The sequence below is a fragment of the Glandiceps talaboti genome, chromosome 18, assembly GCF_964340395.1.
Source record: "Glandiceps talaboti chromosome 18, keGlaTala1.1, whole genome shotgun sequence".
Classification (NCBI taxonomy): Eukaryota; Metazoa; Hemichordata; class Enteropneusta; family Spengelidae; genus Glandiceps; species Glandiceps talaboti.
In genome coordinates this window covers 5894853-5916504 of record NC_135566.1, presented here as the reverse complement: position 1 = coordinate 5916504, position 21652 = coordinate 5894853, and the positions used below count along the sequence as shown (strand labels likewise).

General features: G+C 33.2%; 1 protein-coding gene across 8 annotated transcripts in view; it reads right to left on the bottom strand.

The window, feature by feature from the left end:
* LOC144449093 (uncharacterized) overlaps window positions 1-21652 on the bottom strand; it is a 158021-nt gene that overhangs the window by 13456 nt on the left and 122913 nt on the right. For all 8 annotated transcript variants that reach the window (XM_078139519.1, XM_078139518.1, XM_078139516.1 and 5 more), the window contains 10 exons: window positions 20415-20519; window positions 18098-18210; window positions 17461-17620; window positions 16527-16697; window positions 11402-11527; window positions 9228-9542; window positions 8691-8786; window positions 7556-7657; window positions 3968-4150; window positions 3520-3651 (listed from right to left, as the gene is read on the bottom strand). In XM_078139519.1, coding sequence (XP_077995645.1) covers window positions 3520-3651; window positions 3968-4150; window positions 7556-7657; window positions 8691-8786; window positions 9228-9542; window positions 11402-11527; window positions 16527-16697; window positions 17461-17620; window positions 18098-18210; window positions 20415-20519 — 1503 coding nt within the window. The remainder of the gene's footprint in view (window positions 1-3519; window positions 3652-3967; window positions 4151-7555; window positions 7658-8690; window positions 8787-9227; window positions 9543-11401; window positions 11528-16526; window positions 16698-17460; window positions 17621-18097; window positions 18211-20414; window positions 20520-21652) is intronic.

Below are 21652 nucleotides of genomic sequence, written 5' to 3'. Positions count from 1 at the left end.
TTTCAGCTGAAAAACAACATGAAACACATTTACCGGTATTAATTGTTTGCTTATTACTACTGGTATAGATCAATCAGTATAAAGGGGACTGGGTGAGGGTAACATTTGTTCTGAATCTTATTTTCCACCAACAATTTTCAGACCATAATATTTAACTTTACACTCAAAGATGAAAAAAACATCCTTTTGGAAAATAAACTTTGATGGCACAGATACTAATAGACTTCAGATTAATTCTCCAATTTTCTCGGTGACAATAACATTCACATTTGTCCACCTAATGGTGATGTTCTATTCTTCAAGTTTTTAATTAAGAAAAAAGGAAATTAAATTTTGATGAAATCTCTGAAAGTAATTAAATATAAAATATTTCATTAAATATTTTGATTGACAGAATATTAATTTATAACTGACTTCATTGTGCTTTTTTTAGCCAATAAAATTCATCAACAAATGTATTCATGATATTTTTTTTTAATTTGAGGTGAGTTGTCTGGTCTGGTAATTATTCAAATTTTTTTGATATTACATCCAAATACTATAATTTACTTGACGTACATATTCCAGCACCATTTTTCTAAATACTAATTAGGTTATATAAAATTTCAATTCTTTATCACTGAAAAAAAAAGAGCTGTACTGTATTAAAGTGTGATGACACTGAAACTACTCCATCATTATGGGAATTGATAATAACAGCAATATGTTACACTACAACAACTAACAATGTATTGTTCTGAAAACAATCAAGTATTATTTTTATAATAAACCAGATATATCGTTATCTTTTTATATGCAAATTAATGATAAATATAACACAACAACCATATTGTGTTGGTATATAGCTGAATATGAAATTTTATCAAATCGTGTACTTCAATGACAGTGCTATTTTGGTTTGAAACTGGAGATTCTTAATAGAAACTGATCGCTAGGTCTACATGTGATAACAGCATGGAAAAAATAAATAAATAAATCAGCAGTATTCATGAAATACTTCCAAGGTTGACTTCAGAAAAGATAAATTTTGAAATGTATGAGTATGCCACATTCTTATCAAGACAAGTTGGAACAAAGTTCTTGGCATAACAAAATCTATCATTTATCAAGTTTTTTTGAGACTGATATTGAGAAAACATTATGTGTAAATATTTGTATAAAGTACAGTGGACTATTATTAAGCCTACAGGATATTGGAAAGGAAACTGAAGATTTGTAAAATATTTTCAAAAAATTGATGACGTTTTTTTTATTAATGTCAGAGTGGGTGTGATGTATCCTTATCAAACAAAAAATCGGAAGAACTCAGTCGGATTTCTCAAAATAGCTGCGAGGTTGACATGAACAAAAAAAGTCAACAGTGTGTAAATGTTGGTATAAGTCTGGTAAATGCTTATCTACTGTAGGTTAAACATCATCCATGCTACAATCAAATAATGTCAATACTCATTGAACCATGACAAGGTAAGCCACTATCTACAGCTAAACAATACACAATAGATCTATATCGTCTATACCTTGGGTGCCCTACATGGCAAATCTTCCAACCTCATGGTAGCTGATTTCAGGATATCCTGACTGGAAGCCAACAAGTTTGCCAGTGAACAGACTTGATCCAGTTGACTACGATCATCGTAATCGTAATCTTCCGATTCCGATGAACTCTCGGGTGAGTACGCGAGTGGGTAACTCCAGCGGACAGAGTGTGGCGATCTCTGCCGTGAATACTGTGCACGGTACCCAATCATGTAGATAGTTCGCTATCAGACTCACGTACCAGTATCTATGTCATTACACTAATACATCATACGTTATTATACTACCTCCACAGGTGGTCAAAAGTTATCTAACTATACCAAACCTCGTTGAATGAATAATTTCCTGTTGATTAAATCTACTGCTCCATATTTAGGTAGGCACAGATGGTGGACATTTTTAAAGGGACTACGGCAATGATGACAACATCGTAGAAACACACATCTGATGGCTGTCAACGTCCACAACTTGTTGACTTTTGGCTCTTGTCCAACTACACTCCTTTACTTCATTCCTTTGTATATTTTACAATCATGACCCTATTAATCATAAGCCTATACCCGTATCTAAATATGGCAGAAGTCGTCCAATCCTGAACAATAACCCTCTAAACTATGACTAGAAAAGGATCTATGTACAGACAGTGAAAAGTAAGTGGGTCCATGAAATTAAAACCCTTTAGAAGGGTTAGTCAATAGTTATTGTAAAACGATGTTTTTCAAGAAAAGGCGTGCCTCAGGCATCAATGTTGTAGACTAAACTTAAATTTTTTATTTAGAAATAAAACCAATGAGCCTCTCCAAGGAAATATGTTAATTGCAGTTTTGCCATCTTGACTATGTTATTTGTTTGTTACCCATAGCAATATGGTACACCTTTTGACGAAATGTTTTTGGAACCTGAGCAGTGAGTGAAATACATTATTTTCAAAACTACAGTTTTAGAGAATTGGATATTGGACATATATGAACTTCAGAACTGTAATACATACCGAACAACAATAAATATAAAAGCTTATATGAAATCTATTTGCCATGACTTGAAGTATTTTTTTTCTTTTTTTTCAGCATTGCAACATAATGAAATTAGTTGTTCATAAATGTGGATTATGATTATCAATAAAAAATTTCTGTAAATTTCCAATTCTCAAAACGCAATAATGAAAATTCTGAGATACACACAATCTGAATGGAACAATTTTTGCATACAATATTTTGATTATTTTGGGCATATAAAAGTCCTTGATTCAGTCAGGGTAAATAAATACAGAATAGATTGACCTCCACTCTGTATGCATATCTGCACTACAAAACATCAGAATGCTTTTTACTCACTGTGGACTTTGTGGAGTACACATTGGTTTGATGACATTTAGAATGTTTTAGCTTGTCAGTATATGATGACAGTGTACCAACTAACAACCTGTGTGTGTGTTTGAGTGTGTGTGTGCGTGCATGTGACTGTATATATATATGTCTGTGTATATGTCTGGATGTGTCTGTGTGTGGGTGTATGTCTGTACATGTGTCTGTCTGTCTGTCTGTCTGTCTATCTGTACATACCAATGTCTACTGAACTTTACATCTTCTGGTAAGAATAAATAACCATTACTGGTACTGTAGTTACATTAAATATACTAAAAATTGTACTGGGTCACTTTTTAACCAAGGTATTTTGCTCCAAGTTAACTTTCAGGAGCACTTTACTTCATAGCTAAAATATTCCCTGTAAAATCAGCATTGAGGGCACACGTCACTTGAAAGTTTTTTGTTTGCAAAATAAAAGCATTTTTAGAGAATTTTTTTGTAAAACTGACTATGAAGCCTATAATGGTTAGGTCTGCTGCTCCAATGGATACTTTGTTCAAATCTGACAATGAGGGCGCACTTCTGATCAACAGCTCTTCAATATTCTATTCATGGATGACGGAGCAAAGTAACTCAAGTCAATTAGTGTGGGTAAACTGACAGATTCAACATTTACCTGAGTAAGTTTCTCTCTCAGTTTGTCCAACTCTGTCTGTTTTTCTTTCCTAGCTGCTTCCCTAGCTTTGGTTACAGCATCAATTTTTTCTCGGTGTAATGCCCGGTTTTCCTGTCTATGTGCTTCCATTTCCTAACAAAAGAAAAATTACATGTGAATACTTCAAATCATGAGACAAACTTGACTAAAAGTTGAAAGAAGAGTGGTTGGTTTGAATATGAAATGTGACAAAATTTCTCAATACTCTCATCTGTTGAAAAATGTGGCAAGTGAAAACATATACATGGCACACATGTGCAAAATTCACTTCACAGACTCTGAAAAGTGAAAGACATGTTTCTAAAATTTCTTACATCCTGCACTCCCCTATTTCCTCCCCAAAATGGTATACCCATCTTTTAAAACAAAGAGACCATACTAATAACTGGTAGGGATAGGGGTGTCTTACCTCTCTGAGTGTTGCGATGGTATTCTGTAACTGCAATATCATCTGTTTTTCTTGATCAACTTCTTCCTTCAATTTTCCAATATTCTTTGCTGATTCCTCTTCCCAAGCTTCTTGTTCCCTGCTGATATGTCTTTCCATCTCCTTTTCCCATATTTCTCTTTCCGTTGATATTGCACTTTTTATCTGTAAGGAAAACAACAAAACATATAAAATCATATAATATCCCATATTCTTTGACTAGGAAGTTTATTTCCTAGCTTCAGTTCTTAAAATTTATGATACAGCAACTCTACTTTCACTTCACTATTTTATCACCAGAGGGCGCCATTCAATTATCACATAACATATTTTATGATACAAACTATCCAGTCTTTATATGATTAACTGTATTAAATTCTCACAATTGACTTCAACATATTGCGGATACAAATGTATGGGAAGCAACCTGATTCATCAACCTGGTTATAAAGACAAAAGAAATTAAATGAGAGTGTTCTACCTGTGAGGGCAGTACACAATGGATTAGGGTTTTTTATTTGTATTAATACCAACACTGAACCCACGAGGGATGGCCCTCAGTGGACTTCTTGGGAGATAAGTGTTTATATATTTAAAGAGCTATCCAGGATAAATAAAGATCATTTATATATTTATATTTACTTTCATTATAAAATCGCAAATCATCTCTGCAAAAATAATTACTAAAATTCATGAAATATATTGCCAACAAATAACATCCAATTACAATTTGAAAGAAAACTTAACTGATTAAACTCTGCCATGGATCTTACATGACGTAAGATTAACATCACTAATGACAGGTGATTTGAAAATGTCCATATTGAGGTTTATGAATTGGTGCATTCTTTATTCTGGACAACATGCTCACATACCTACTAGTTAAATGTTACCACGGTTACCAGGTAATAAAGCAATGTAATTACCCTGCTGGCTATCAGTCTCATTAAAAATTAAAAACCTTGCCTTGGTCCATAGTTTCATTATGCCGCTACAAAACAGCCATCAGATTAATACTAATAAATCAGAATGGACGGGGGCACATATATCAATCCTTAAAGACATCCAGTTTAGTTTTCTTATCTTTTTGCCCTCTTGAAATTCCTTTCAATGTTATCTTTGACATTCTACGACTCGGAATAATCAATCATGGAACCTTCCAGGGAAAATCTTTTCTACGACAACAAGTCTCTACGAGTCAAGTTTCTACGAAATGCAGATAGTTGTAGAATTTCAGTTGAATTTTTCTGAGCCACAAAGAAAAGTACAGAACTAAAAGGTAATTGGCATCTTAAGAAATTTATATTTTATAACCAATATTTCATAAAAATAAAATTCAAGTTTCATATATAATGTTTTTGAAGGAATGAACTTTACCTTACAGCATAAGTACATACTATAAAGTTTATTAGATGAACATGCTATGAAGTCTAAATGAAGTGTATTTTATTCTCCAGGGCTTGAAAGTTCACACTACATTATCTTTCATGTACACAAAACTGTAAATTCTACCAGGTTTATAACAGGTAATTCATCACTAGGAGTCAATTCCACTCAATCTGTATATGTATTTCAATTTCACCCAATATATAATGGAACTCTGTCTGTCAACTACCAACTTCACCAAATTCACTTCTGTTCTTAAATTTTTACTGATACGTGAACTTAAGTAATTTGATCATTTTATTTTAGTCACAATTTTGTTTTAATAAACGATTATTTTTCTATTTTGTTCTCAACCCTTGAGACTACAAAATCTGTATGATAGACAACTGAAGTAGTACAGGTATTGTTTTCATGTCAAGTTTGATCAATTTGATAAAATTTCCATTTTTTTTTACCTTGACAACATTGTACAAAATCAATCACCAAAGACTTTAGTTTTTAGCATCAAAATTACATTAGTGATTCCTAAACCACATTGCTTTAAGTTATCAAAAGGCTCTCTGTAAAACACATATTATCACACACACACACACACACACACACACACACACACACACACACAAATTGTACATCCAATGCAAAACCCAGATTCAAAATGTTACATCTAAAATATTGCAAAGTTAATTATTAAAAAAGAAAAAAAAAAGGTGAACAAAATTCTTTCATGTGCATTTAATCAATAAAGTAAACACCAATATCTAAGAAATATTTTATCATGAAATTGTTACAAAAAAAGAAAAGAAAATAAGTGGTTGCTGACACCTGTTAACAATTGGTTCATACTGTGACCATGTGACTATCATATGGCAACTATACACAATCATGTGACAATTACACTACAGAACCACAACGAACTTTTAAGTGTTTTGATTTGGCAGAGCTTCTAACCTGTGTTTATAGAGACTTTTCACTTTCACAACTAAAATTGACTATTATTTCCCATCATAATGGTTTCAACATAAATTTTTGGGTCAACAATTAACTCAGTTACAGCATATAGACTTGTAAAATTGGTATGGAAGTAACAGATTACAGACAAGGTGGATTCAAATATAATTACATTATGTAAATATCAAGGGCTTTGTTGTTAAGAAATAACGTGGGTGGTGTAATACTTTTGGAAGGAACAAACTAAGCACTATATTCAAGTTTCAGTTTACTTAGAAAATACAAATTTCATGGACATCATGCAAATAGGAAAATCACATTGACAGAAGCTTTGCCAGAGAGTGCAGAATACATCTAAACTCATCCATTTTAATGTTACATCAAAAGTTGTTGGCATAGCAACAACATCTTACCAAGATCTCAGTGTGAGTATCTCCGTCAATAAACTGAAGATGGGAGCATGATATAAAGGTAAACAGAGAGGAACGGTACAAGTTTTTATTAGTAAAGGGAGGGGAGGGTTAGGGGAGTAGGAAGGAGACATTGAATGACGTATGTAGTGCTTTTCTGGTTATAAATATAAGATTGGAACAGAACTCTAGGGAGAGATAAAATTGGTGTTGTCATCTCTTAGTGTTAGTTGACTGTTAATGTTGAATGTCAAGTAGGGGTAGATGAAATGAATCTTAATTTGAAGGAATCACAGAGATAACAATAATTAATGGAGAAAAAATACCTTATGAATGATTTGTTGACATCAAATCTTTAGAGTGAAGTTGTTCTTTGTTTGATATATATACAAAATATATATTTCTATGCACAACTGTGTGCAAACTACAGAATCTTTTATGGCTCATGGATGCTTCAAATTTCCATTTTATCAATCAATCAATTCAGCTAATTTCTATACTGATGCTTTATTGTGTTTAAAAAAACTACTTAAAGATCATTTCTGCAATGACAATATTGTTGACCATTTTCAGTGCATTCACGGCTGCTATGTGTATTTGTTTCTGGATCACCAATTTACATGTTAGCTATGGGAATTTCTAATTGTTAGATTTTGATTAGATGCATGATGCAAAAAACACGTCAAATTCCTTTTTAAAAACAAGACAATTAAAAAAATGTTTATTAGCGAAAAAAATCATAAAATGCAGGGGCATGTCAAATTACTTTAAAAAAATTGGAGAATCAAAAAGAAAGGTTTCATTATCTGTTATTCATCATTCTCACCTGTTCTTTAGCCTCTTCTCTCATTCTCTCACCAAGATTTCTGGTTGCTTCTTCTTGTTGTCTTAGTCTGTCTCTTATCATCTGAACTTCCTCTTCTTTAGTCTACAAAAGTTGACAAAAAGTCATCAAAATACTGTCGAGATTTTTTGCATGACAAACAGTTTTGTGGGGATAGCTGTGTTTGAAATTGTAAGGTTTAATTTAAACTTTGTAGAAGACTGGGTGGTTAGACCGGGCAAGCATTTTATCAATGCAGCCTGTGAACTCAGTTATTCAAATTCAGTATTTTTCATGGATACCATGCATAAAAGCTGATTGGTTGAATAAGTCACATGATGCATATATTATGTTGATTATGACACATTGCCAATATTATATTGTCTGTGTCAAGTTATCTGGCTGTGATCTAGTTCAATGATGCTAGACAGAAATGTAGCTTTTGTTCAAATAATCTCAAAACATCATCATGTAATATGCTAATTTTATGCAGATTTTTCCCCCACAGACACAAATAAGGAGGCATGGCCACAAATACTAAATTTGAATTACTGTGTTCACAGGCTGTGTGGAGAGAAAGCTTGCCAGGCTGACCATCCTGCCTGCTATGGCAGCTATACTAGATTTAATTCTGATAGCGTGACTAAAAGTAATATTACTTGATATACATATTCAATGTGTGGTCTAATTTATTTCATCACAAAGGCCATATTTTATATTTTTTGCATTACTCTGATCCTACTTAAGAGTTAAATTCATAATTTTGAAAATAACGTGAATTTAGAATGAAAATGACATAAATTAGAAATAGCTGTAATTTGTTTGAGAAGCTAGAGAAAAAGACTGAAATTGTCAATTTTGCCATAATAAGTATGTAAAACTAGAGAGACAGAAGTTATTGAAATTGCCTGCAGTTTGAGGCTATTTTTTATGTAATTTTTGCACAGCTTAATTTTGACATTTTTGATAACAATTATCACTGTTGATATCTAAAATAACGGCTATTTGAGTTGAAAACTTAAAACACAGACAAAGCAAAAAAAATATTATACGTTGATCCAAGTCAGTCAATCTGTCTGCCAGTGTCAACTTTCCACTGAAGACAAGATATGACATACAGTATTTATATCATACGTACCAAGAGTACTTGTTGAAATTCTGCCATCTGTTCTGCAATTCTATCTTCTTGGTTGGCAACTTCATCTCGTCTTTCCTTCTCCATTTTGTTTTGCAGCTAAAAAGAACAAGAAGAACAATTCAGCTAAATCAATATTAAATTGTATTTCCATATCTTTAGTTTCCAGACCTGCAGTATGTCAGAGTTATCATAGTGAAGTCAAAACAGCCCTTCCATAGAAACAGTGCCCTCTTGTGGTATATATAGGTAGTATGTAAACCAGTAAAATGTGAAATGTTAGAGTATTCTGGTGACACTCTATTTTTTATATTTCAACTTAGACTGTTAGATATGTCAGGTTGTTTTGCCCTTATTAGAGAAGGGTGGGCGGATGTAGGAAGGTGCCCTGACATGAGGTATCTCACAGACTAACTCCATCTGTGATAATACATCTCTGTTCAAATCTTCAGGATTTGTTAACATATTTTTTGTATTTTACATAAAATATTCATGGGTAAAGGTCAAAGGTCAATGATGACTCATTACCATATTCCTTACCTCCATCAGATCTCTATCCTTTCCTCTCCGTAGCTCGTCCCTGAGATTATTCAACGCCATTTCCTTTTCAGCCTGAGCTGCTTTTAACAGCCGTTCTTTTTCTTCCACAGTTCTTTCCCTGTTTTGAACTTCGTCCCTGACTTCTGCCTGGTTTTCAATCAGTTTTTCCTGAAGCTGTCGGTTTGCCATCTCCTTCTCAGCGATATCACTTTCTAATGCCAACACACGTCTATTTCTATGTTCCATTTCTTGTTTCATGGTAGCCATTTCCTTGGCTAGTTTGTCTTTCAATCCATCGAATGCCTCTGTTTTCTCCTAAAGGATGTAAAAATGTTGAACAATTCATATCATATCAAGCACATCTGAAATCGTACAAACGCAACTTGAGAAAGATTGTCTTCATACCAGGATACATTCATATTACAAATAGCTCCATAAAATTGGTTCTTAAAACACTACCACTTTGGGTTCAATTTTTTTACAAAATGTCTTCATATTTCTAATACTGGTTACATTACACATCTACATCATTACACCGTGCATCTAAGCCAAGTTGTATATGTTCAAACAAAAACTACAGATAGATACTCCGTCATATATTTTGCTAGTCTAGTGGCTATCCGTGGCTTTGATTCTCATACCATGTCTAGTGAAGTGGAAGGATCTAGAACCTCATACAGTTCTAAACATTAAATTACCACCAAATGCTGTATAAATCCAATTGGAGCATTCATATATTAAAACTGATGACATTATTGCATCCCAAAGTGACTTACTTTCAAACTAGCGATAAAGGTTGTAGTCAAACAAAGTTGCACTAATTGCATATTAATGAGTAACTGTGTGAATGAAGACAAACACCTGTCAATGTGTAATGGATTGTAAACTTTGTATGTGGTTTAACTAGACATTCTATACATGACATTCATTTCACTAGATGTGGAATGAAAATCAATGCCATGGATAGCCTCTAGACTAGAATGCAGGCTATGTTAATTGTAAACTTTGTATGTGGTTTAACTAGATATTCTATACATGACATTCATTTCACTAGATGTGGAATGAGAATCAAAGCCAAGGACAGCCTCTAGACTTGAATGCAGGCTATGTTGATTGTAAACTTTGTATGTGGTTTAACTAGATATTCTATACATTACATTCATTTCACTAGATGTGGAATGAGAATCAAAGCCATAGATAGCCTCTAGACTAGAATGAAGGCTATGTTAATTGTAAACTTTGTATGTGGTTTAACTAGATATTCTATACATGACATTCATTTCACTTGATGTGGAATGAGAATCAAAGCCATAGATAGCCTCTAGACTAGTTGTTTGTTCCCAATCAACCATAATTTTGGAGATTTAATGACCTAAAGCAATATTTCAAACAAAGCCATCCATATGCCATGGATTGTATTTTTTGAAATCCTTGAAAATACAAGTTGAATCACATCAGAAACTTGATACCTGATCACATCCATATTATCAAAGTATAAACAGAACAGCCTGTACAATTAACTCTGTGTGATTTCGCATGACAAGCATTAATCTTTTTAAGAGTCAGACAAACTATATCGTACTATCTGAAATTATCGTTTTTCTATAATGACAGGATATGTGATCGTAAATCCCAAATGTCAGATAACCGTTTACTGCAATGAACTCTCCAGGAGATGGAAATTATGGTATATTAGGATTCATCAGAACGTTGTAGTTATAGGGAATGACATAGTAATTGGATAATGATGGATGTGTAGGATAGAACAAAACAAAAAGTAGAACAAACAGAATAAATGAATAAAAATATGAATGGATTAAAAAATGATAAAATATGAAACATCACTTCAGGAAATAGATACATTTTCATCAACTTTGGGCTCTGGAGAATCATTTTAAGGTTTTATATGTGCGATTTCAGAGAAACATTATGTCCTTAATTTGGGGATCTTTGTTTGTCACATTGCCTCAAGGGAGTAATCAGAAATGTTTATGCATTAGTTGAACAATGAATATTCATGACTCCTATGAATATTCATGACTCCTATGAATATTCATGACTCTTATGAATATTCATGACTCCTAAGTACCTATTACCTTCAATTTAACATAATATAGACGACCATGACAAACTAATTGAGAAATGTTCTTCAAGACAAACATAAGAAAACTTACCCCAATCTGTTTTTTGGTATCATTCTCCAATGCTTGTAACTTAGCCTCTAGTGTTCCACATCTCTCTGCTAAATTAAGTCTGGCATTCTCACTATCTTCAAGTCGGTGTTTTGTGTCTTCCACTTCCTGTTGAAAAGAAACAAAATATACAACAATTTGACTTTTAGAAATGGCAGCGATTGGAGACTGATCATTTGAATAAAGGAAAGTGCATGATATAAAACACTTCTGTGGTTAGAAAGAGATTAATTGACCCCTGGGAGAGGGGAGGGGGTACAGGGGAGAGAGTGCAATTGACTGGTATGTGTGTCCAGCTTTAAGGGTATATGCCCTTGTGGCGATTGAGTCTAAAATGGAGATTCAAATATACAGCAAGTAGTGGAAATTGCTGATCAAGTTGATGCATTCATAAAAAATTGTTCTTGAATGACTATTTCTCCTTTAAATTTGACACAAAATGTCTTGAAAAAGCTTTTTTGTGGTGTAAAACTAGACATATTCATGTTTGTAGTCCATAATGTAAATGACATTTACTGCTCAGTCATCTGTTACACCATACGTCTGCATGATGTTGATCAATGTGATATTCTGTAGACGAGCTGAGGATGACATATTAAAACAACAATTGGTCTAAAATAGAGTAAAGCCTTAGACTATACATGTCTAGGAGTTTATCTGTTGGTAGCACATCCCAAGTAACACATCTGGTTTCTATTTCAACATTCACAAATCATGTTGATCCAGTCCAAAATAGAAAATAAAATCTTAACTACTGTCTGGGGATTTCTGCGTGGGCAGTACATCTCAAGTACCACATATACCTGGAGTACTTCTTAGAAGATGACACTTAAATGAATTTTCAAGGCTGAACTGGAATTAGAATTGCATTGTTCTCACATTAAGCCTCTGAAAGTGTCTAGCACTTCAATGTTTTCCTTGGCTTTTACACTGGTCATTCTACATCACGAAAGTCTGTGTCTACATAACTGGTTCTGCGGTGTTCGAAATAAAGTCCAAACATTCCAAATTTTCATTATTTTTTCCAGATTTTTCATAAATTATGCTTTAGGAGGTACAATTACATTATTCCCTAATATTTTTCTTCATTCAACCGGAAATTACTTAAGGATTTGTCACTAATCGTCTATTGACTCATAGTGACAAGGCCCCTTAGGTCAATTGTATTTTTCCTTGGTTGTTGTATGAAGGAAAATATTGGGAAATAATATCAAATGTACTGACATCATGTTGACTGAACCCGAGGCAAAACTGAATTTTATAACTGTTAGGGTAGAATTAAAATGTCAGGTATGAACAGCTGTTTTTATTTGAAAATCAATACTCTCAGTGTATATGCGTGTTTTTATCAATGATTTTTTTCATGAGATGGGCAGAGAAACTACAGAAAACTGAGGAAATTAGATCATTAATATAAATACTGTATACTATTATTGTTAATTGTTAGTTTAATTTGCAACTGTGCACATTTACCGGTAATAAATTTGTGCACTTTTTATTTTGCATGCCTGATATACATCGGCTTGTTCAAAAATCTGCAAAATGAAAATGGCGCAAATTTTTTTCTCCACGAATCTACTGAAACGGAAAAGAAAATGTTATCTTAAAAGTGTTCTTTTTTGTGGTGCAAAGTTGTAGTGCTGGGAAGAAATTTTTGGTGAGATTTTAAGGTATGGTTTGTTTGTAGATGTTTACCATTTTCAGCCATATTTCATTGCCCTTAGTCTTCCTGTCATAAGTCCCAGCTGCATGCTGCTAAATTAAGGTAAATGTCAAACCACAAATTAGGAAAATTATGTAGTCTACATAGTCTAGTTACTATATGTGTAGTCATTTTTGTTTTCTACAACCTCTCTAGCTCTCTCCATGTATAGTCAAATGGACAAATTCTACCGAAAATCTATCTACATCTGCTGGGGAAAGGTTGAACAGCGCATGTCAGTAGCTAATTTTCAAAGTAGTTGGTAAAATATGAAATGTAGGCAGTATTATCTAGGAATGAGACTGAAAAATCTGCCTAATGATGGACATATACTGGTTGAAGGCGACTGTTTTCAACAAATTCCCGAAAAAGGAGCTGGTACAAGATTATATTGCACAGTAGCCAATTGTTTTTGCCAGCTACTGGCCCTACCTACATCCCCCCATCGACATCCCTGTCAGCTCATTATTAGAAGTAACCAAATAATAACAATTGTAACATTAATGGCTGTTAAAAACAACAACAACAATAACAACAACAAACCATTGGGAATCTCATGTAATATTAATATTTGAGTAAACAGCCTGTGGACCAAATTGATATGAGGTTAGTGACTAGTTCTATCCGATTCAAATGTAAATATGTTTTTTTTTTAATTGCTGGGTCTGCTATCATTCTGAAGTACCAAAAAATCATGGATCATCAATATTTTTCATAACTTGTGGGGGAAAATTACTCCTAAAATAAAACATTTAACTAAGTTCACAAAACAAGAAACCACTTGTAGATACAATAATGCTACATACAAGCTGGACTAGCTATTACTCTCCAACGAGACAGAAAATGTAAACTCTTAAAATTCGGTTGTTGACATGATTAATGTTTACATTTCAAGATAACAGTTTGACGGAAAATATAAACTACAGTAAACATAAAGTATTCACGAAACATCTTGCCAAAATAAAACATGTCATTTGTACTTAAAAAGTGAATATGTTTACTACAGAGATGTTTAGCAAAATGTATTTGAAGTTGATGATAAACTTAAATTCAAGATATTTTGTTTAGCAAAGACAATGTAAGACATGACTTACCACAAGATATACAACTGAATTATCAGGCGGTATGAATGGAAATCTTTTACGTGACGGTGACTTTATCTGAACAGACTGTCTTGCTAGAACTAATTCCGAACTCATACTATTATTTGGGTTTTCCATTGTGATCAAGTGTTGCCTTAGTAGTTATGAGCTCCAGATATCATACTTCAGAAATTTAAAGTTGCCTCCAAAAAACCAGTCCTACACGCATTGGTGCTAACTGACAGTTACGATTGACTAGTTCTCTAACAATGTGTCCAGTATTGAAAGTGTGGGTATGGTATGTACAAAGGGGTCAAGAGGGCCATTCATGTAGTCCCCACAATAGATTACCTAGAGATCCCCCCAACAATACATACAACTACAGCTACTCAAGTCAATGCTGGTTTGCGCTAACTTGTTTTGTGAATGAAATTGACCACTCAATAAGATTGGTCGCTAAGCTACACAAAAGAGTTTGCAAGATTTCATTGTCGTGGTAACCAATTTTGTTTGCGACTATTGCAGACTAAATGAAGTAAGATTCAAACATGTTTATTCCATTGAAGCATGAAATAGACATGGGTTATGTCAGTTACAAAACATGAAGGTCAGACCCCTTTTCAGTGCTTGTTAAAAACAACGTCTCTAACCTACAGTTTCTTGTTTTCTACTTTACAGCAGCCACCTGTTGGAGGTATTGAGAGCTAATGACATCTAAATAAAACATTTAAAGTGACACCAAAGACTTGTCAGTGAGGACTTTACAAACAAAAGATGACATGTTGTGACAGGTTAAATTACACGTAGACAAAAAAAGGAGGCAATATTTGAATATTGATTTTTGACAAATTTATCAAATGACAGTCATTATTTCACACATAGATTACTGTTCCTACACAAAAACAAATGTCCATTTCCAAAGACTATCTCTTTGTATTCGTCATAAATGCTATAATCTGAGGACAAGGGAAGTTTAGGGGTTTAAGAAAAAACAAAGAAATGCACTGCAATTAAACTTGCTTCAACGGTACTTCAGGCGGAATTTTGCCCAAGGGTATATTCAAATTTTGACATAGTTTGTCTTTCCTCACTTTGAAGTAGAATTTACAATACCTCAGCAAACCTTTGATAGAACTCAAGTGTCAAGCTTATCAGAAATCTCCTCAAAATTCTGTCAAAAATAATAATTTAAGACTGTAATAAATAGTTTACCAATCTTGTCCATTTATTTGGTTGCAAAATTTGCATAAATAACGAAGGGAGATACAAAGACCTTATGTTGAAAATAATTTTGGTTTGAATTTGTCTAGTTCAGTACACTATTTATTTGGCAAAGAGAAAAGACACTTTCTACTTTGAATATGCCATGAAAAGTTTGAAAAACAACTTTTCCCCACCAAAACATTAGTACAATGTCTGCCATATGACCACAATTTTAGCATGTCTTGTCTTTATTTTTTCAATAGAAAAGCTAATCTCTGTCAGATCAGTAACTTGAAAACAACTATTTATGGGCAAAAAAATCTGTCAAATATCTTTTGTATGTCCACATTTTTGTCCTATCTTTATTTTTCAATAGAAAACCTAAATCTCGACAGATGATTCGCTGTAATTACTACTCTAAGCTGAGGATTACATTAATCCTATTGGGTAGTACACTTTGTATAGGCTGTAATTATAGCATAGACAATGAAAGGGACTACCTACAAAGTTTGGGTTTATATGATCAGGAAGTTTATGGTCCACATAATTATAATGGTACATAGCACAGACAATGGTTGGGGGTGGGGGTGGGGGTGGGGGGATTTTGTGCTATCAACCTACATCCAAATATGGCATTTCTTTACAGTTGAATCTATACAGAAATTCACATCAACCATCTTGAAAGAGCCCATTACAGTACAAAATTAGTTGACAATTCAAGATATTTTTGTACTCATTCACTGCTAATTCACATATAGGAATTTACACTGTAGTTAAAAGTGAAAGTGAAGTATTTTAAACTGAAAATAACAGAAAATAGTATTTTGTGACTGTAGAGGACCAAAGTATCAAAAACAAATGCAAAGCAGTATGGTGAGACAGACATGAAAATTTGAATTCATATAATGATCTTGAGGGTATCCAGAATCAGTTTTGAGTGAGATGTAAAGAAGAACACAAGCTTGTAAGATACCCTGTTCCTAGCTGTACTTTCTTCACATCAAACCTACCACAAATAACATAATTCTGCCGCAAAAATAAATAAATAAACAAAACAACAAATTTCTGTAACTATGAACGATAACAAATTAAAATGTGTAAAATATCAAGATATTCCTACCTCCTGTAAAGTTTCAACCTGTGTTCTTGCACTTTTCTTTTCAATGAACAGTTCTTCTTTTGTGCTATTTAGTTGTCTTTCCAATTCTAATCTTTCCAGCTGTGACATCTCTGCTTCTCCATTCCTAACACGTGTTCTCAGGTCGTCTCTCTCTTTCACAATAGTTAGAATCTAAATCGACAGGAAAATTTACAGCATTTCAAAATGAAATCTAAACTTTTGCAAATGTATTTCACTCATAAAAACAGAGCAGAAGTAAACACAAAAGTTAGATCGCGTGATACTTCCATTCAAGTTTGTTTTTCTAAATGATGACGTTGTCAAGATCCATTTTAAAAGACCACTTCACTCTTGTAATCACCACATCCAAGAACCAAATCATTAGTTGCATTTTTGTTAATTTTCTCCCAAAGAAATTATTGAAGTTAAAATTGTGAGTATAACAACATCTTGGTTTGTAGTTACTTTTTGTGTTAATGAGTTGGAGATGATGTTTGTCACTGTTTCTCATCTGTTTTAGCTCCCACAAAATACCTTTTTTTTTTCGTCAACTAAGAAATTTTCACAACACAATTATCTGCACAGCCTGATACCATTGTATACAGACCCCAAAATGCAGTGGGTAGGGATATTTTTTATCAAAAAATAATCAACCATAGCTTTGAACATTTTTCAAATCTTTCCCCTTATATTGAAGCTCCTTCAAGTGGACACTTTTTTCAAGTTAGTAAAAACAATGTTAGTAACAGCCTCTCAAAGATGACAGAAATGACGCCCACGCATCATTTACATGCATGATGACATGTCTGGCACCTGCATATGAAACGGAATATCCCAAATCCTCGACAAAATGGAATAAACCACTTTATATGGGGATGCAACAGGTATATATCAGATGTTGAGATGAGGGACAAGCATGCAGTGTTCCTTCTACCTCAGCAGCTGTCATTCCTGTTTCACCCTCTGTATCAGTTTTAGGTGGTGTCCTCTGTATCTGCTGCATGGTTCTCTTCTTGGTGTCAATATCTTCCTGTACGTCCTTCAATTCACGTTGAGCCTGGTCTCTTTGAAGTTCTAGCATCATGACTTCAGACCTAAAAAAATTAGAAAATGATTTATTAGAATTTCACTGCTTATCATTTTATGTGTTTTTTGTACACAGAAAAAATGAGAAGCATATTACATTTTCGTTCGTAACTTTTGAAATGTAGTAAGTTTTGTTGACATAGTATTCATCCTTTCATACTCACAGTCAACAACATAGCATGATTCATTAAAATTCTGTTTATCCTTGTATGTTGTTTTGTGCCTAGGAAAAAGGTGAATCATACATTTTTGTTCATAAACTTAGAAATTTGACAATTTTTGTCTCCGTAATGTCATCCATTTCAATCTTTCACTTACAGACAACATAAACAGTTCATAGAATATTTACCGATCCTCATTTTTGGGTGTGTATGACTTGTGATGACATTTTGTTTCTAAATTGAGATGATCTCAGCAGGATTCTTCATTTCTGGCAATTTTCCCTTTGTAAAGTCAGATGACAGAAAAGACAGAATATAACTTACTTGAGAGCTTCAGTTTTGTGATAATAATCTCTGGTAGATCTTTCAGCAAACTCGACATCAGACTTGTTACGTTTCAGAGCCTCTTGTACCACTCGTAGTTCTTTCAAAGCAATCTAAACAAAAAACATCACAAAGACTTCAAAATTACAAAAAAATTGGTTATAATAATTTGAATTTTCTTGAATTTTCGCTTGTGCATGAAGGGGGAAATACACTCTATTTGAATGTCATTGCAATGCTTTTTTTGAGGAAATAAGTCCTGCTATTTAAACATACTTACAAGTTGTATAATATTCAACTGTTGTAAAAGGTATCAACAGTTGTACTGAACATGGCAGCCTATTGTATGAGTTATTTACAAGATGTGTCTACTTTGCCCATGCACTGTCCACTAAATTAACCCCTTCAATACTGAAAACATTCCCGCCAAAATTGTTTGGACAAAATTCTTGTTTTATGTAAGTTTTTGGCATATATCAACTTCATTTTAGACTGGAATTAAAGAAATGTTACTTCCTAATAACGTAATATTATTGTAATTATGAAAATATTCATATAAATTGGGTCCCCATATTATTTAAAACTCGTCTCTAGTCATGAAAGGGTTAAAGCGTACCTGACACATCATTTAAATTGCCATTTTGCCAAATTTTTTATGCAAAAATTAAATAAATGTGATTACATGCAGTACTCTGTATTTTACTTGTAGCTAAGGAAACATTGTGGTTATGCTAAGACAAAATGTAATTACCAAAAAATTGTTCGTTTTGAGCTATGGGTACATTTGTATTGCAGCAAACCAAAAAATAAAGAAATACCATTTCAGAGTGAGTCTGGGATAGCTTGTGGACTGACTGACTGGGAAAGCCTTGACAGTACAGCATGCAACATAGCTGTGTCACATAGTCCCAAACCTTAAGGGAACTCTGTGGCATTTGTGTGATTGTGTGTATATGTCTGCATAACAGAAAATCACTAGGAGTGCTTCCCCAGTGCAAAAATAAATTTTTTAAAAGAGAGAAAAAAATCATTCATTTTGAGCTATAGGTACATTTGTATTGTGGCAAACAAATAATAAACAACTACTAATATTTCAGAGACAAAAACTTACTATATTAATTTTTAAAAAAATTCTTTTTGTAGTGTACAAGGCAGCACAGAAAATATGAAAAAAAACCTACTTTTTCAGAATATTCAGAAAAAATAAAATACAAATTAAATGTTACCAGAGAATTGTTTCTTCTGTTTTGTATATTCTCCCTACTATTAGTCACTAAATTTCATATCTTGCCAGTATCCTTGGAATTTTTCAATTCCATATTGACCTTTGACCTTGGAGGACAACCATGAAAGCTGAACATATTACATGTACTTAGCAGATACAAGGGAAAATAAAACATCTTTCTTTTCTGTCTGTCAGGTTTGCCTTGGAAGTATTGCATGGAAATATCATTATACGTCCATGATTTTACAAATCAATGTGAATCAATGAATAGGAGTGCAAAAGTAATGAGTAGGATAGTCCTGATAAATAAATTCAACCCTGAATGAATGAATAGCTGTTAATAGCGGCCTTGTGATGATAAAGACATGATATTACAAATTGGTTATTACTTGTCAGTAACACCTGTCATTCACACCTACTTTACATCTATGTACACCCTTCTTTTATCTTGTTAACCTTTACCATAGACAGGTAGGTCTCCACTGTCTATGCCGTTACCAACCACACAACTTATATAAACTGTATAATCATCATATGTTTCATATTTTAGTAGATAATGTATCTCTCTTTTTTTATCCAATTCTTGAAATCAAATAAATCACATGACCTGTAGAGTCGCTATTCAAAAAAAAACCCAATCTTTACATTTTTTGGGGGGGACGCAATTTGCTACTTTCAAGTTTCTGATCAAATTATCAAAAAAAAATTCCCTTGATACACTTGTCATAATTTTATGGTTCCTAGAATAGGTCACTTTCTATGGTAATTATGTTGCAAAAACCAGACACTGATTTAAAAAAATTAAAATTTGAAACATCATAAATATCTTACTAAGGATTTGGGAAAACATTCTTGATATATATTTTTCTTTCACACCTGATGATGAATAACAGCCAAGATTAACACTTTTTATGTATTAGGTTTTGAAAAATCATTTTTCGTTTTATCCATTCACACTTTCTGATGAATATCATCATTTGACCCTTGAGTAGAGAGTGTGAACAGCAACTGAATTTATCAAAGCATGTTAATGAACCACACAAAAACTTATATATGAATAGCTCATTAACAGTTTAGCTTGACTTCTTTTACCTGTTTTTTAGCTTTGACTTCCCGTACACCACTCTCAACATCTCGCATCTCACTGGTCATTAGATTACTGTGGCTGACACTCAGAGTAGCTGGTCCATCGGTGTGCTGCAATGAAATAAAATGGACATTTTCAATGAAGACTGTCCACTGTACAATATCTTACCCACAACTCTCTCTGATTGGTATGCTTGGAGGTTCCTTATTTTATAACTTTTTCAATAATCCATACTTTTCAACATTTTAAGCATAGTAATTAAGTTTAATTAATATGTAGCAAAAGTACGCTTAGGAATCAAAAATAAAGTTCTAAATTTTGTATAAAAATGAACTAACAACTAAATTAAGCATGTGCTGTGAATAAAACACTTTTCACTGTCAAAGTGTCAATAACTTGGGTAGTCAGTGTGTATGACGAGTTTTAGTATGTAAATTTCTTTTGTCATACCTATTCAAATAAATCTATATCTTTGGCAAAGTCATAACAGGTGCATATATTTTCGTTAGTTTCGTCGCAAATATTCTTCATGTCTTTCAAGAAAATCTGCTGACAAATTCCTAAAATTGCTACTCCTTCTACAATAAATCACTGATACCAGAACCGATGAAAATGGGTATTCAGAAACTCATCGGTGGCAATTCTACGCTTGCCAAATGGAATTTTTTTTTTTACAAAACCCTATACACTGGTGAGATTTGTCTGACTTCAAGGAGATGATGTCCAACACTACAAATCAGAGAGAGTTGTGGGTAAAATGTTGTACAGTGCTGTCCTCCAGTGTTGTGAAGTAGACAGGTGAAACTAATCATGTTCTCATGCTGATTCAAGACTGTCTTCTATATAGGAAGAAAGAATTCAGCAAAAATAATTCTTACTGTATTGGTAAAAGTTTGAAGGACCTGGCGTGAAATTGTCGTATTAGGATTAAACTATACTGAAAGAAAGTTGTAACGGTATTAATCTGATAGTGCCTAGAATGAAATTGTCCTTTCAGTATTAATCTGATAGAGCCTAGTGAAATTCTCATACAGTATTAGTCTGATAGTTTCTAGAGGGAAATTCTCATACAGTATTAGTCTGCTAGTGCCTAGAGTGAAACTGTCATACAGTATTAGTCTGACAGTGCTCAAAGTGAAATTGTTGTATTAGAATTGTCGTGATAGTGCCAAGAATGACACTGTCCTTGGTATTACTCTGATAGTGCTTAAGGTGAAATTGTTGTATTAGTATTAATCTAATA